At 41.1% G+C, this 16,237-nt stretch overlaps 2 protein-coding genes and 1 long non-coding RNA gene across 3 annotated transcripts; 1 reads left to right on the top strand and 2 right to left on the bottom strand.

Moving 5' to 3' along the window:
* Positions 1-524: 524 nt before the first annotated feature.
* chata (choline O-acetyltransferase a) lies at positions 525-12,794 on the bottom strand. Its single transcript, XM_030071439.1, has 15 exons — positions 12,690-12,794; positions 12,153-12,253; positions 11,448-11,639; positions 10,927-11,045; positions 7,641-7,694; positions 7,281-7,461; positions 6,078-6,255; positions 5,295-5,464; positions 4,546-4,646; positions 4,333-4,461; positions 4,099-4,221; positions 3,191-3,332; positions 2,971-3,033; positions 2,737-2,874; positions 525-2,049 (listed from the first exon to the last, which is right to left on the bottom strand). Exons 2-15 carry the CDS (start codon positions 12,198-12,200, stop codon positions 1,600-1,602), a joined length of 2,088 nt encoding a protein of 695 aa, XP_029927299.1. The 5' UTR covers positions 12,201-12,253; positions 12,690-12,794; the 3' UTR covers positions 525-1,599.
* Positions 11,573-12,962, top strand: LOC115373164 (uncharacterized). Its single transcript, XR_003929507.1, has 5 exons — positions 11,573-11,632; positions 11,782-11,880; positions 12,176-12,225; positions 12,693-12,735; positions 12,825-12,962. It is a non-coding gene; the product is annotated as an uncharacterized LOC115373164 (long non-coding RNA).
* A 708-nt stretch (positions 12,963-13,670) lies between these two features.
* On the bottom strand, positions 13,671-16,050 carry slc18a3a (solute carrier family 18 member 3a). Its single transcript, XM_030071440.1, has one exon. It carries the CDS (start codon positions 15,780-15,782, stop codon positions 14,232-14,234), a length of 1,551 nt encoding a protein of 516 aa, XP_029927300.1. The 5' UTR covers positions 15,783-16,050; the 3' UTR covers positions 13,671-14,231.
* Positions 16,051-16,237: the final 187 nt, after the last annotated feature.

Genomic DNA, 16,237 nt, shown 5'->3' with positions numbered 1-16,237 from the left:
TTGCTACAACTGCCCCGTTTCCAAGGAAGTGAAAGAGGTTTACGCTGACGACGTCATAACGCAACTGGATTGGAGCCTCATTTGAGCAAGAAAAACATGAGAAAGTACAGTTAGCGCGTAGGTTTTAAATGCAGTAGCCATAGGTTCATTTTCATGATTTAGTGATAAAGGATGCCTCTTCTTAAATCAACAGTTTTTTGCTGTATTTTATGGCTATGCATGCAGCGTAATCGACTCATTTTGAGGACATGGCCTGCAGCAAATTTATTGGAAAGTCGCTGACAGCTTTCCATGAATGCATGCATTAATACACTAGTGTTGTTGCCATCGAGAAGAAGCATGTTTAGAGCATTATCCGCCAAAAAAAAAAAAAAAAAAAAAGTTTAGTATCACAGAATTAGAGGTGATGACATGCGACATGATGATGACTTCCTCTTAAGTTTTTTTTTTTTTTTTTTTTTTTTTGAGGGAATTCAGGTGTTATGGCAACAATGAGTAACATACTTTTCATTGAGCACAGACTGCATAACTGTGACACCATTTGTTTTTATTCTCACAGTGTTGATACTCTTGCTCTGTAAACAGCAACATTAACCAACATAAGTCATTACATGATTTTGGTTTATTTTGTCTACTTTGCACAAAATTCCCATAACAGTCACATATGCTGATGAGTGAGTGAGTGCTCTATTTTAAATGAATATTTGTGGATATATACATATCTAAATAACAGTAACAGTACATATATCACACACACTGCACTGTCATTTCATGATGTGTTATACAATATTTAAAGCTGTTGTTTTTAATATATTCATGTACACACAGTAGTCACCTGTGATCGATACATTTAAATTACTTTACAAATTCACATTGTACACACTGTAACCGCAACATTAGTCATACAAAAATAAATAATAACATTTCATATCATACTTTATAGTCATAAAATTACAAATACACAATTCTGATCACTTCACATTCTTTGAGAAACTAAAAATTGTCCTTTTTTTTTTTTTTTTTTTTTTTTTTTTAGCTTTGACAACAGGTTTCTATCTGCTGTGTACACTAGAACAGGATGATTCCCAGCACAGTATGAACTGAACATGTAGTTATCATTGATTAAGGATACAACATATGTTTTTGTAGTTGCACACATAAGAACAATAGACATAGCATTTTATCAAGACTCCACAAATGTAATTTGCATAGAAGATTTTAGTTTAATTTTAGAAATCTTCAGAAAGCAGCATGCAACCCGTCAGTAGACATAATACAGCTGACTGGTAAACAACTCACAGACTAGACATTTTGTCCAACCATACAGACTAAGGAACACATCATATGTGTAAGTGAAAGGTTGCAGACATAAAAAGGGAAATTTGTCCCTTTGTCTTTTTTAACTCACATGTATGCTACTGTTTTATGATTAACCATAATTCTAACATTGATTGGCACCCAACAATAATTTCACTTTGGCAGATTCCCCGCAATGTAGTGCAAAACGACACTTAGTAATTGGCTTTTTTGTTTTTTTTATCTGGAATGTTAGAGGAACATATTGTTACATCCCATCAGCACTATTTAACATCACACCTTTCACTGTTTTACCATTTCATGTGACTTTCTTCCACTTTTCAAGTCTTTGGCCTCTCCCTGGGATGAAGTCTGTGTTTGAGCCTCCACCTTCGTCTGGTCTGCTGTCTTCACCAGAACCTGTGGCAGAGGCTGCTGACTCTTTGTTTGCTCAGCGGGTCCCTCCTGTGTTTTGCTTTGCCAATTTGTTTCAGTCTGTGTGTGCATTTCCAGTGTCTGACTCTTTGTTGCCTCCGTTGCACTGGAGCCGGTGTTGCATCTGTTGCATAGATCCCTCATGTCCAGCAGTCCCTGCACCAGAACTTTGACAAATTTGGCAGAGCATGTCTGCGGGCTCTCCCGGAAACTGGACACACAGAAGATGATGTGATCTGACTGGGGGTTGTAGCAGGCCCCATAACCATTAGGAACCACAGGGCCATAGCAGCAGAACATCTCAACAGTGGTAGGAACCTGGAGAAAGATCGAAAGCTTAGAACTAGTGATAATTTGTTGAATAGTGCAAAATTCTGAAAACAAGACCATCAGTACAGTATGTTTGTTTATTGATTACAGATCATTTTGAGAACACCAAAATTGTAAATTTCCACTAAAATGTGAGCCACCTCTTATAGATTGCCACTGAAAGAAAAAGAAAAAAAATGCAGCATTTATACTACAGCTGCAAAAATCAGACAAATAATCGCTTAGTTGCCAACTATTACATCAATAACGTACTATTTTGATAATTAATGAATCGTTTTCATTGTTAAAAAAAGAAAATTTCCAAATTCTCTGATTCCAGCTTCTCAAATGTGAATATTTTCTGGTTTCTTTAGTCCTCTATAAAAGTAAACTAAATATCTTTGGGTTGTGGACTGTTGCTTAGGACAAAACAAGACATCTGAGGACATCACCTTGGGCTGTGGAATACTGTGATCAATATTTTTCACCATTTTCTGACATTTTATGGCCCAAACGACGAATCGATCAATTGGGAAAATAATCGTTAGCTGCAGTTCTAATTCATATCAATAAATAAGGTCATTCATACTGCGAGGGAAAGCAACAGGAATAGGTACTCTGAGTATACATGGAAATTTATCTATCCTGTAGTTTCCTGTAGTTTTAATTAAGTGTGTTAAAGCTGGAGGAACATACCTGACTTGTAGAAAGAATAAACTGATTACTGATGAGATAGACTTCATCTTTGAAAATCTCTGGCTTCTCTGTCTTCAGTTCATGTGCAATTTCTCGTAATCCCAGTAAGTGATTGTCTATTGCCATCCCAGTAATAGCCTGAAAAGGAAAAGTAATTATTTTACTGTATTATAGTATATATTTAAGTATGGGTGCTCATAACATCAGCATTAAAAATAGACAAGGTCCCATTACCAGAATAGTGTACTTGGTCTGAGCAGTTATGGCACCTCGTAGCTTTTCCATCTTCTCTACATCCTGGAGAGGAGAAAGAGCCAAGAATTAATGCCAGGCATTATTATAAAACTTCTTGAACTATCACATTGCATTATTTAAATTGATTTATCATTTGGAATAAATGTAGCCAAGACGAAACCTATGATTATTACACATATTTTTGTAAAAAGCATCGTACACTCGTGGTCAATTTCCCATCAGTCATTGCCTTGACGAAGGCCAGAGCTTCGGGTGTGGCTGAGCGTATGTTGTCCACCCTGCCTTGCTGAAAACGACGTGTGGAAGCACTCTCATAGGTTGGCACCGGTCTTCCATGACACCTAGTTATGCATAGAGAGAGATCCTTGCAGCTGCGTGGCTGTGGAGTCCTGTTCTTCTCTGACAAATCAAATCACTTCAGTTCTGTGATGCTGAACCAGAGACACTTTGACAGTAAAAGCAAATGGGACACTTGGATGCCATCTTTCAAATACCCCGGGCAGTAGGACCAAGACCAACAACAAGCAGACCCCAAAAACATTCCGGCATTATATATTACCAATTTCTTTGTATATTTAGGTAATATATTTTCATATTAGGGACATATTTAACCGAAAGTGTGACAAAATTTGTTCCCAAGGACATTATTCTCACAGAAAAACAATATTTATCACTCGTCAATGCTAATGTATGCATCCACCATCCACAGCCCCAAGGAAAAACCAGATTATGACATTCTGCTTTACAACGGCCCTTAATTACTACTCATTGCCATGTTGATGGTAAACAGTCATGACAGGCACGTAGTCAAGGTATTGAGTTTATTTTAAAAAGACATACATTGGATTTGTGTCTGGATCAATTCTTCAATTCAGTGTCCGGTAAGCTAAAAGTTGCCTTGCCTTGGCTTGTCTGATCTTGCAGCATTGCTGTCTGTTGATCTGTTAGCCTCAACTTGTACATAAATAACAAAATCTGAATGTGAAATTGACTTATTTTGATTGGTCATGTTGGCATCTTTAGCATTTCACATTTTCCCACTGTAAACTGACGAAGAGCGCAGTCTCCTTTCATTATCAAAGTGTGCCTTGCTGAACAGTTTCCTACCTGTAGTAGGCTAACTGAAGGGCAACCTGGATGTAGGCATCTGGACTCATCTTCTGTTTCTTTATGAGCTCTTTCCCGTAATCACAGAACTTGTAGACATTCATGTCCAGATTTCTCACCAGCCTAGATAAATGGGAATTATTTCTATTAGCTGAACCCTTTATTTCATTCATTAATTCTTCCATTCTTTCCTTTTTTCTTTCTTTACCTTAGAAAAGCATAGTGAACTCTGACCTTTGGAGCTTGTCAGCAGCAGAGGCAAGGAGCTTGTGGATCTCTGGGGTGCATTTCCAACGTAGTCTGCGTGGTGCAGGCAGCTCACTTACACTTGCAGCCCTGACAAGTTTAGATGGGCTACCTATCCTGGAGGAACACAGGTATAATATTGTTTTCTATGTTAAAAAAACAAAATGTTGTGTTTTATTATATCATTGTGAATGTCCTTACATGTATTTTAGCAGATACTCAGTGCACTGCACCAGGACAATTCCTTCAAATGGCGAATGTTCACAAACCACTCCGCAGCAGCCGTCAGATCCTACAACAAACTGAGATAGTCATACTGTTTTCAGTGGGATTTCCTGAGTCAGAATCCAATTGCTACTCTAAATTAGCTACATAAAACTTCATTTGCAGTTGCCCTGTGATTACCTTACTTGCTCATTCTATTAGGCACTGAAAATACGTGTGGCTTCTTATACATTTCATCTATGGATTACAACCCTGATTCACCCTGGAGAGAAGAAATGATTTGGAAAAGAAGCCTCCAGCTCTCTGCTTACTTAAATTATGAACCATGTAATTCAAATTATCTAAATTTTTAATCAAAACATCTCTATCAAAATTCACTCTAATGACATTTCCCAGGCTCAGAGGTGGTAATCCAATGGGAACTTCTACTCTCTTTCAGCATCTCTCCTAATCAAAATTCTTAATTTGGCCTGGGATTAACTGACGACATCCACTGGCATTACATAAAATCTATATGACTTTGTTCACAGTTGTTTGCCCTGTTGCAGTGAACAGTAATCATTAATCTTCTTTCCCCTTCCTCTGCCATCCTTCTTTTCCACCTTATTTCTTTCCATCAATATTCTAAAATATTCTGTAATTCATATCTTCAGACACATGGAGGGGAGGTAAACCGTTTCAGAATGCCTTAACGTAATTCATACTTGCTGTCTGTGCTGCCTTACCTGCATGGGCTTGTCATACCAGCGGTTGCCTCCATTCTTGGCCAGTCCTCCGCCATGTAGCATCAGCATGGCCCGTGTGGTGTCAGTCATGTCCGGCCCGCTGGAGTCATCCAGACAGACCAGGCACAGACACCGCTCAATCATGTCCAGAGAGTCTCTGTTGGTAGACTCTAAAGCAAAATAGGCAAACCAAATAATCCATCTGCTTAGACATGATAGAGCCCTGGTGTCCATCAGGCTCAAAATGCTTTTTAATGTTGTGAAAGGAATACTTTGCCTTGAAAACTATATATTTGGTATCATTTACTCACCCTGTTTTTCTTGAATGACTAATTCAAGAAAAACACTAAATTTTTTTTTTTTTTTTTTTTTTTTTTTTAATCCCATGCGTCACACAGAGCAAAGGCTCCAATAACTGTAGCCACTTGAGTCTCAGTGATTTTGACAAACAGCAGCAAATAGAATATAAATACATTACTTATAATACATACATACTTAAAATGTTCAAGTTCTCTGTGCAGCTTAATCAAAGTCTTGACCATTCCAGACTGGTGGACTTTTGCTAAAACAATAGCAAATAAACCATTACTGAAAAATGCCCTAACCGTAACATCTGTGAGCGACTTGCAGCTTGTTCATTGTCCAGGAGTCCTTTGCACTGACTACACTGAGGCTTCAGTCAGAAGTGGTTTATTAAGCGATTTATTTTGCAAAACTGTTTTGTCCGACATTCAAGAGAGCTCAGAGTGAGTAAGTGAAATTCAATCCAAATCCAGATCCTACCTCTCATGAGCACACTTCGAGACTCCGCCCACTCTGTCCTCCCATCTGAAGTGAGAAGACCAATGGGTGCGAGCTGTTCCTCTTCACTTTCGGCCATCTTCACAATCTTCTCCAGCTGAGTCAACAGGTCTCTTTCGTTCAGACGGCGGAAGTTGATCACCACATCGAGCACAAAGAACTACATAGAGGTTTAGAGAGGATACAAGCTGTGTCATTCATGTCCCTCAAGCCTTCTTCATATACTAGGTGCAAATTGATGCTTATGCAAAACGATTCTTAGGTTCAGTGATATCGAAGGGCTTGTTTCCTACATCCATGGACAATAATACCAGTTCACTTAAGGTGGTGAGAATACCATTTCATTTCTTTAAACATTTTCACTCAGCAGCTGTTGCACTGTGTTTGAGATTGTTTCTGTCAGCGATGTCGTTCATTCATAGGATCAGTTTGCTTACGGAACTTATGACAATCTTCAGTGACAATGCTGATATTAATTCAGGATACTTGATTTGTTTTACTTTTTTGAGTTATTGTTGGAGCACCTTTGGTTCATGTGATGCATCCTTGACTGCTATAGTTCTTTAACATGCTGATTAGTGACTGACTTATATAGGCGCATCAGTGTTTTATCATACGAGAGTAGTTGCAATACCTCATGTGAAACTGTAACAGTGACAGTGCTGAAAGTTGTTTGCTAATCTAATGCAAATGTCACACATGCTATAGCTAATTAACTTAATAGAGAGCTCTTGTCACTGGGCTGTGGCTGTTCATCACTCATTGGGAGCTAAGTTGCCATAATACCCACAGGACATGTTTACTATCAGACACAAATCAGTGGTAGTCCATATGTTATGGCATGACAAGGATTTTCTGATTGAGTGAAACAGTGTGTGATATAGTTCTCTGTTTATTAGCTACTGTAAACTACTTTAAATTACACAGTGAAGCTGTATAATTTAAGATTCAATTCACTAGCTGCTCAGCAATATTATTCGCAAAAGATCATTTTAACGGCAATACCAATGTTTTTGACTGGTGGATTATAGGCCATTTTTGCATGGATAAAAGTTTATATGGCAAATTTGCATTCATTTATTTTGTTTGGCCTCTTCAAGATTCATCAGTGTCTTCCACTGTTTCTGAAATGGTACCTTAAAGAGTGTGGAAATTTGAAATAGTCCTCAGTTCACCATGTCTGACCTGATTTTTACAGGCCACAATGATGTGCTCAGGTTCTGGCATTACGGTACTCTCCTGGGCCACTAATGTGTCCCTCTCAGGCCCCGGCAGGCGATAGGAAGTGAAGAGTCTGTAGTATTGCTCCATGCACAGAGGGGTTCCAGCTAGCTGACCCCGGGCATAGTCCATGGGCAGAGCACGTCTACACACACACACACACACACACATACACATACAAATATGCCTTGATCAGGTTTTTTCTAACACATAAACTTGAGCTGAACATAACAGTTCTCCTAAATTAATTGAGTCTGTCAAACTTGCGAGAAATATGTGCATTTGGAATTGATTCAAGAATGATTTTGTAATACACGGACTTACGCATCAAGAAGAGACTTGTACTCCAACACTCCAGAAATTAGGTGTGCAGCAAACCTGGAAAAAAAACAAACAAACAAACAAACAAAAAAAAAAAAACAAAACAAAGGTAACAATATTGTAACTAGCTGTACAAGCACAGGTGGGAGACTTCTTCTGGGTGTAGTGGATGAAGCCCGATGAATGAGCCCCCATGAAGCGACATTACCATCAGACAACGAGCTCACTGAGTCCTGGCAGACTACAGGTTAATTACCCTGCCTACCTCATTACCTGGGTCATTAAGGAGCACAGGAGAATACAAGTGACATGTATAATACCAGGGGGGTCAGATGTAAAAACAACCAATGCTCACACCTCCTTTTCACAAGACCTAGGTTGCCAAACCTATGTTCTCAACACTCAAACCACTAAAAATGTCTGTTGATAATGCCACACTGTGTGTATTGTGTGCACGGACCATGGTTAGACGTGTCTCTCCACCTTCCTGTAGCCTTGGAAGATATGTACATTCAGAGAGCCATTTGGCAAGGTCCTTCTTGGAGATGCAGCCACACCATCCCCATAGCACACAAACAACTGTTTGGTTAGTTGGATGAGGGCATTCAACCTAACATACTAACATGCACATTGGACATCGCAGATGCAATTTTTTTCCCCTGTCTCTCATATGGGGTGGAGGACAAAATGTATCCAGCTGCATCATTCTTGACTGGAATGAGCTCCTTTTGGGAACAGAGGAGGGGTTTGGTCTGAGAGTGGCACCGCTTTGGTCACCACGCAGCAGCATGCAGCTTGGGTTAACCAAAAGAGCACTCAGCTCACGCACTCTCTTGGCTGAAGTCAGTACAAAAAGTAGAGCTGTCTTGAGTGACAGTGCCGTCAGACAGAAGCCCCACATAGACTCATACGGCTCCTCAGCCAGGGCCTCAAGCACTAGAGGCAGTTCCCATTGGGGGTTGTAGATACGTATGACTGGGCATTTCCTGACCCCTTGAGGCAAATGTTTCACAGAGGGGGCGGGTGAAGACTGGTCTGTTTCCAAAACCCTCATGACAGGAGGAAATGGCTGCTGCATGCACTTTAATGGTGGCATGAGACAGACCTTTCTCCAGCACATACTGCAAAAAGGAGAGAATAGGTCTGCATATTTCGGGGGACCTAACCTCCCTTCCTCGCACCAGTGTTGGAATCCCAAACATTTTGCTTTCTCGCAGCTAATGGTAGATCTCACCCTAGCTACCCAGATAGTCTGTATGATGCCTACAGACAAACTGGCGTGCATTAGCTTGTCCCTCTCCATACCCAAGCCTGGAGAGGTTGGCCAAACATGGGAATCGCACCTATCACACACACCTCCTATGACAGAGCTTCCCAGAGCTGGTGGATGTCCAGGGTTGGGCTACCATCATTTGTGTCATTTCTTCATACCATGGCATCATGTGACAGCCCAGAGTTACCAGGATGACCATCAGTCATTCTTCTGTCCCTCTCTCCAACAGTGGAGGAATGGGACTGAGAGGAGGACAGGCATAAATCAGCTATCCTGGCCATGCTGTGTGTGCAGAGAAGGTCCATTCCTGCTTTCTTGAATCTGGTTGAACCTGGTCCAAATCTGCACACCACCTCAGGGTGATGCCTCAGCTTGTCCAGCAAGAGGCCATTCCTCAGCATTAGGTCAGCACCCCTGTCCTACAGATCCGGTAGGTGTGCAGCCTTCAGACACAACAGGTGCTCTGAGACCCACAGCCACAGATGTATATGGTGGTGTGGTTGTCAGTCCTCACTAACACGTTTCCCCCGTGTAAGGAGTTTTAAGTGTTGGATGACTACAGACACCACCTGAAGTTCTAGTAGACTGATGCGATTGTTTTTCCTTTAAAGCAGGTTCCTCCCCACCCCATCAGGGAAGCATCTGTTAACACCAATATATAAGACTGTCTGTGTGCCTGTCATGAGTGGGAATAACTAACACAGCCTGTTTTCACAACAGATCCCGGATGTTTTTGGAGGAAAAAAAAAAAAAAAAATATCTCCGTCTGGGAGGATAGATTTGCCCCCCTTGACAACCATTAAATGGAGGAGGGACATGGAAAAACTGGAGGGAATAACCCAGTCACAGTGTCCTGTCCATCCATTCTGTCATCACACAATTGCGTTGCCATTCCCCGTAAGACTGAGTTAGGTGGCAGGCAACCAGCTGTGGCGTGCAGACAGAAAGCTGTGATAACCCTCTTGGGCCCTCTCTGCCGCCAAACTTGCCATAAAAGGGAGTTTGGCTAAAGGAGGTTGAGTATAAAAAGGGCTGAGCCAGCAACAGAATCTCTGACGGTATCACCATAGCCGGCCCCACAGATGTCACAGTGGCTGGCTTTGCATCTCCGTCATACTCTGCATGAGATGAGCTGTTGCTTCATCGTTCACTGAAGAGGAAAGGACAATGGCAGCTGGATACACTGTATTATATACTTTGTATACGCACACACTAGGCAGGGCGTCCTAATTAGCTGACTGCGTTTATGCAAATTTCAGTGAGCTACTCTGCATTTGATTGGAAGAGAGTATTACCAACAGATTTCAGAAGAGGGCAGAGCCTGGCTGAGAGAGAACAGTTTGCCCTGTGAAATATTGACTTCACAAAACACAACGTATGCTGCATTTGGTTGCTCCTTCCCATGCTCACACTCTCTCCTTCCACCACAAATTGAGAATCCTGATGCACTGTATACGACCCTGATCATGATTTACTGGGAGGTTTTATTAAAGTTAACAGCATAAATACTTTATGTAAATCATCTGGTTAAGAAGCCACTCTTCCAGGATCAATAGCATGTTAACCAAACCACAGCCTTTATTGTCTATTAACCTTGCCACCAGTACCTTGGCCTCTCTGCCCTCAAGGTGCACTGGGTAATGACCCTATCTGTCAATGTGAGCACTCTGATGTAGCAAGGAAGTATTCAATTTAGGCCCACTGTAGTATAATCAACCAAAGCCACACTCTGAACAGTTCATACAGTCAGACTATCAATTATCAATGCTGTATGCTTAAATAACCAAGAAATACCTTTTTTCATTTAACAGTTTACAGCACTGAATGGGTCACAATGCAAGACTAAGTCCAGGTTGATCTCAGCAAAGAATAAATAAAATCAACAAAACACACAACCCTAAAAACATTTTTTTCTGACATCGCTGGGTGAGGATAGACTTTTCTCAAGGTAGCTTGTTGTCATAAAAAAGACTTCAATTACTCATTTGTCTTGCTATATTATTCAGTGTGTTGTACCTTAGAGAGTCAATGGGAGCCCTGAAGTTCTGCTGCGGGAAGACCATGGCAGGGCTGGAGTTGACTGGCAGTGCCAGTCTGTTGTTCAGGTACATGTCATTCAGCCAGTACTCATACACCTTGGAAATAGAAGAATCCACTTACAGGTATATATATACATTGTAATTTTAAGAGGAAATATGGAAGTCTGAAGCATCAAAATGTTTGTGTTAAAGTGTCAGTAGTAAATATACTTAATGTGACCAAGATTAAACTGTATCACTTAAATAGTGTTAAAAGCTAGGAAGAAGTGGCTTTGCTTTGATTATCCCTTCTACCATTAGACTACATAAAATGTAACATAGAAAAAAAACAATGTATTTGAGCAAAAAAAATCATTTTTGCAAATTAGATAAAGGAGTTCAACTTTAACTCCTAGTCTACTGTAAAGTTTTATTGTTGTCAAGTGCAAGCAGTTCATTTTAGAGTTCAAATTTGCTCACAGAAATCGATGCTGAAGAAAAAGGATAAAGCTTGTTTACCCAGTTTGCCTTGTTTTCTCTCCTCTCCACGAGTTTGTTCTGCAGTAGCTCCCCCACTCCACCAGGGGCACCAAACTGCTTCACTATATTTTCGGTCTTTTTGAACTGTTCCTCTGTGACCAGGTGACTCATGCACCTCATGTACATATCCAGTGTGTCTTTCAGGGCAGGGACTGGCAACTTCGGTAGGCTCTGAAAAATTTTTTTGTGAGAAACTCAACAAAAAAAGCCTGGCTTTTCTGAGTCCATATTTAACTACATTTGTAACCATAATCAGAGACCCAGTGGTGGCGATTCACCAGCAGTGAATTAACCAGTGGTGTTTGTCCTTCAGCTCTTCTAAGGCTGACCTCTGAACTGAAGGTTAATCACCTCACCTGACTCATCCTGTCAAAGTGACAGAATATTTCATCAAAGCTAAGTCATTCTCTAGGTCAGTTATATATCTTAAAATGTTATTCCACTATTCAAAGGCAATCATATTTCCAGTAAGAACATTGTAAAGACTTAGATTTATTGCAAAGCTGCAGTTCTGTCAGTTCAAAAGTTATAGATAGGTCTTCTAAAAATCCATGTTGTCTCTAAATATTATCAAGAATTATCAGTTTTAATTTGATTCATAATTTACTGAAAATCCATGTTTTTTTCTCATGCATGTACAAGTAAAAACGATTCTTAAGTATAAATCATAAATGGAGTATTTACATCACTGCCCTCTAAATCTTTAGAGGGGTCTCGGTCCAGGACTGGCATGATGGAGGTGTAGAGGGGCAATCAGGTAGCTGGAAATTCCTTTGAGACTGTTTCTGTGTGCACAAAAAATAAAAAATAAAAAATAAATAAAATAAATAAAAAAGAAGGAAAGAAAGAAAGAAAGAGAGACATGGCATGACATGAATATCAGACTTTGACCAAACTCCACTCAGCAAATAAAAATCATTTTGAGATGATTGACTTGATTTTATACTAGGTACTGCTGTTGCAGGCACTTATCTTCTATAGTGTTGCACTCGTGTGTGAAATGTTTGGTTCAACTGTACACCGTTAATCACTAAATTATATGTAATACTCATAACTTCGAGGAAAATACAATTAAACGCACATTCAAAGCTTTTCACATCCACCATTTTCAAATTTATATTACAAGTCTCACTGTCTAATTTCATTGTAATAATGTTCATAACTATTTTTCTCCGACTTAGACAAATTCATTAAAGAAATTTAATTTTTTTTTGCACTCACCAGGAAGAAAAACAGTCCCACCCGTGTAGAGGTTCAAGAAGTTCAGGTTTGTTCATCTTGGATGGAATCCATTTCTAGGAGAATTTCCTTAAAATTTCGCCACTTTGCTCCAATCTCATTTTCAGCATCCTTTAGTCCCCAGCATGATAAGAGCACAACTCCTTCGCTGGCTCAGGAGAGATGCTGAGGGTACCTAGCCCTCCTGGCAACAAGGCTCCTCCCATAAGCCCTGCTATTCGCCAAGAAGTTTATTTGACATTTCATATTTTCACCCCACCTTATTTAGACAGAGTCTAAACACCGTGTGCGCTCACACAGAACTATGTGCAGAAGTATGATGCTGCGCTTTGCATGAGCTCCCTCCTTTATCAACACTTTCTGTGGAGCCAAATGGGCGCACACGGCACGACCATCTCCGTCCGCCGCCCATCTGGCTGATTTAATTGGCATAGTGTAAATAACATTACTGTATAAAGTTTATGATTTTGATAAAGCTACGTAAAAGGCTATGATGTTTGAACAGACTGTTTTTAAAATATATATATATTTATCATAAATCACAGAATCCGTGTAATCATTATTTTCTCCCGACTTTCTTTTCTGTTTAAGATTCCCTTTTTTTTTTTTTTTTTTTTTTATTTTATAATGGGCTGTACTTGAATTGGTTTCAGTTACTAAAGTCATGAATTAGGATCCAGAAACCCCCCTCTTCATAATCCATTATTCGATTGCTGAGTTACTGCATGCTTATATGTTGAAAAAGGTGAGAAAATGCAGGAATAGGCTATGTATAAAAATTATTATTATGATTTATAAATATGAGAATGTGGTTACAGTGTTACAGGACAAAAGAGGCCTACCACAGTATGGAATCATTAAAAAAATCTCTCAATAAGGAAGAAAATCACAAAAACAAGGACAGTTTCACATACCCTTGATTTAATTATGTACATTCATATACACTTATGTACATTAGCGACTTCATATAATACAATTAGGCTATGCATTCCAGAAGAACATCATCCAAAATAAATAGAATATAGGTGTACAGACAACAAGACACAAGTTTCAGTTCAAATTAATTTCCATCTATTGTATCTCCCTAAAAGTGTCTTGTGACATATTGCATATTGATTTTAGCAGCACATCTCTGGCAAAATGAATACAGATTATACTGAAGGACGTTTACATTTCGTTTGCTCATTTTGATAAAATACATTACACATAATCCCTGAATATGATATGGAATCCAGTTTTGATACAATGATTAATACCGATAACGAATAGACATTTATCTCAACAAATCTTTCACTATACTCTCACTCTAACATGAATAAACGCCAGCGAGCGCCTTTCTACTGCAAATGCTTTATGCTACTTTGATACGACAATGTCCAGAGGAATTATCTCCAGAAGCAGTAAACTGATGTTAAGTCATCTCGTTACAAAAATCAGATTATGTAAGTGGTTGGATCGGTCGGTGTAACATTGGGGTATCTCTGTGTGGGCACTTTGATACTTGAATGTTCAGTTCAAGGGCTTTTACGCATACTCTCCTCCTGAGGATTCTTCCTCTGAGTAGGACCTCTGCGCAAATGTGTCAATGCCGTTCTCGTCAATTGTTGTACACAACCCCTTCCTCTTCTTCTCTCGCTCCTCCATTTTAATTGTATCATACAGTCCCGTGGTACCGTCCTCCAGGAGCATATTTCGCTCGGAGAAAGACGGTTTCAGCTGTGACACGTTCTTTAGCAGAAGGAGCGCCGGTGCGTAAAGTACATTGGCGAGGCCCATGCCTAAGTTAAGTTGAACAAAGCCCAGATCGTGCACTATTTGTCCCGCCACCACGGGCCCCAGGGCATAGGCCACGCAGTAAGAGATGTCTGCTATTGCGTACACACTGCCATACACCGACACATGTCGCACGTCCACCAGGAAACCCAGCGTGGGCAGGAGCGCCGTGTCCACCAAGGCGATGCCAAAACAGATTCCGCACAGCGGGATCATCAGCTCCCCAAAGTTTTTACAGGCTGGCACTGTACATGAGCTGGCACCTATGAACACCATACCTATAGCCCCGTAAAACCACTGAAGATGCGGATACTTGGCAGCTAATTTGACGGTGACATAAACGCCCAGGACATGCGGGAAGAAAGCAGGCAACCATGTCATGCCGATCTCCCACTGGCTGGCCTGCATGGTTTCCTCCATCCAGTTGGCGATAGTGGGCTCCAGGAAGGCAAGGGGGATGTTACAGGTTGTAAGAGCGCCCGCCACCACAGCTATGTAAGGGTCAATCATCAGTTTATATATGGGGGTGCCCACGGGCATGTTTTCTCTCTCTCGGTTGGAGAAGGGCTTCAGCACGGTTAGGCACAACACAGCGTCAGCAAGACAGATACAGGCCAGGACCAGGAAGGGCACCCGCTTTCCTGCGAACTCGTAGAGGACCCCTCCAAAGGGGGGCGCAACAAGACTCCCAAAGGAGATGAAAGCTAAGGCAATACCCAGAGCTCTGCTTCTCTCTGCCTCCTCTGTGTATTTATCTGCGATCATGGCAATTCCTGAAGTATCCGCGAAAGCCGAGCCGAGGCCCTGCATGCTGCGCGCAAGGAACAGAGTCGCGTAGTTTTCAGCAAAGGCAAATATAAGAGTGGAGAGAAACATGACACTTAGTCCGATGAAAAGTGGAATGTCATACCCGACCCTGTCTATAAACGTGCCACTTAGCGGGTTAATCAGAAGCTGAAGGATAGCCTTGGAAGCAAAAAGAACACCTATCTGTAGGTCGATGTTCACCTTGGGTGTTTTACTAATAGTGCTGTTTGTGGAGTTAGTGTGCACTACAGCGCTCTGGGCACGACCCTGTAGCTCTTCAAGGTAATCGGGTATAATTGGCACAATGACCATGTAAAGCATGTTGTCTAATAAAAGTGCTATACAGACTATTACTAAAATAATCCGTCTCTGCCGATCCGGGTCTTGGATGGCAGTCCCCAATTGTTTAGTTCTTTCGCTCATCTGGGACAGTTTCAAGGCGGCAGACTGTGCCAAATTAGCAGCTTGTCCCTCTGTGGTCCCCTCCGGCTCCATGATTTTCTCCCGGTCTCACTCAAGTCTTCTCTTTTGAAAAAGAAAATAGTTTCCCCCCAAATGTTTGGTCTATAAGATTACGCACGCTTGGCACATGTGTTCTGTCTTTGATTTTGTTTCCTTTTTCAGCAACGGGAGCCCTACTAACGAGCTAGATAACTTTCCCCTGCTTTACCTCTCCCTTTCCCTTGCGCCGTCCGTCATTGCAAGCGCATTTCCACTCTTGTGACTTGGACCCGTTTTATCCCTGTCGTCCGTAGTTGCTTCATTGTCTCATATCCCGTCATTCAGGTGACGTGCTGGCCCCAGACAACACTCCCAGTCCGTCTGTCCCAGCTCAGGGATTCATCTGTAGCTCATAGTACTGGTTCTGTCAGCGCTCTAGCTGCTTCAGGTCCGTGTCCTAAGTCAGGCTGCGCCCCTTCCGCCCCCAGCCGCTCCCACCCGTGTTCAGT

This window comes from Myripristis murdjan, chromosome 15 (genome assembly GCF_902150065.1).
Source record: "Myripristis murdjan chromosome 15, fMyrMur1.1, whole genome shotgun sequence".
NCBI lineage: Eukaryota > Metazoa > Chordata > Actinopteri > Holocentriformes > Holocentridae > Myripristis > Myripristis murdjan.
Note: the sequence above shows the minus strand (reverse complement) of the source record. Positions and strands in the feature narration are given on the sequence as shown.

What these genes read in the sequence shown, in the direction of transcription:
- chata (XM_030071439.1), bottom strand. Translation starts at nt 12,200, where the DNA reads ATGCCAGTCCTGGACCGAGACCCCTCTAAAGATTTAGAGGGCAGTGAT. An exon ending in AAGATTTAGAGGGCAGTGAT is followed by an intron (nt 11,640 to 12,152) that starts GTAAATACTCCA and finishes AAAATTTTTCAG; the next exon opens with AGCCTACCGAAGTTGCCAGT. An exon ending in TTATTCTTTCTACAAGTCAG is followed by an intron (nt 2,050 to 2,736) that starts GTATGTTCCTCC and finishes ATCTTTCTCCAG; the next exon opens with GTTCCTACCACTGTTGAGAT.
- slc18a3a (XM_030071440.1), bottom strand. Translation starts at nt 15,782, where the DNA reads ATGGAGCCGGAGGGGACCACAGAGGGACAAGCTGCTAATTTGGCACAG.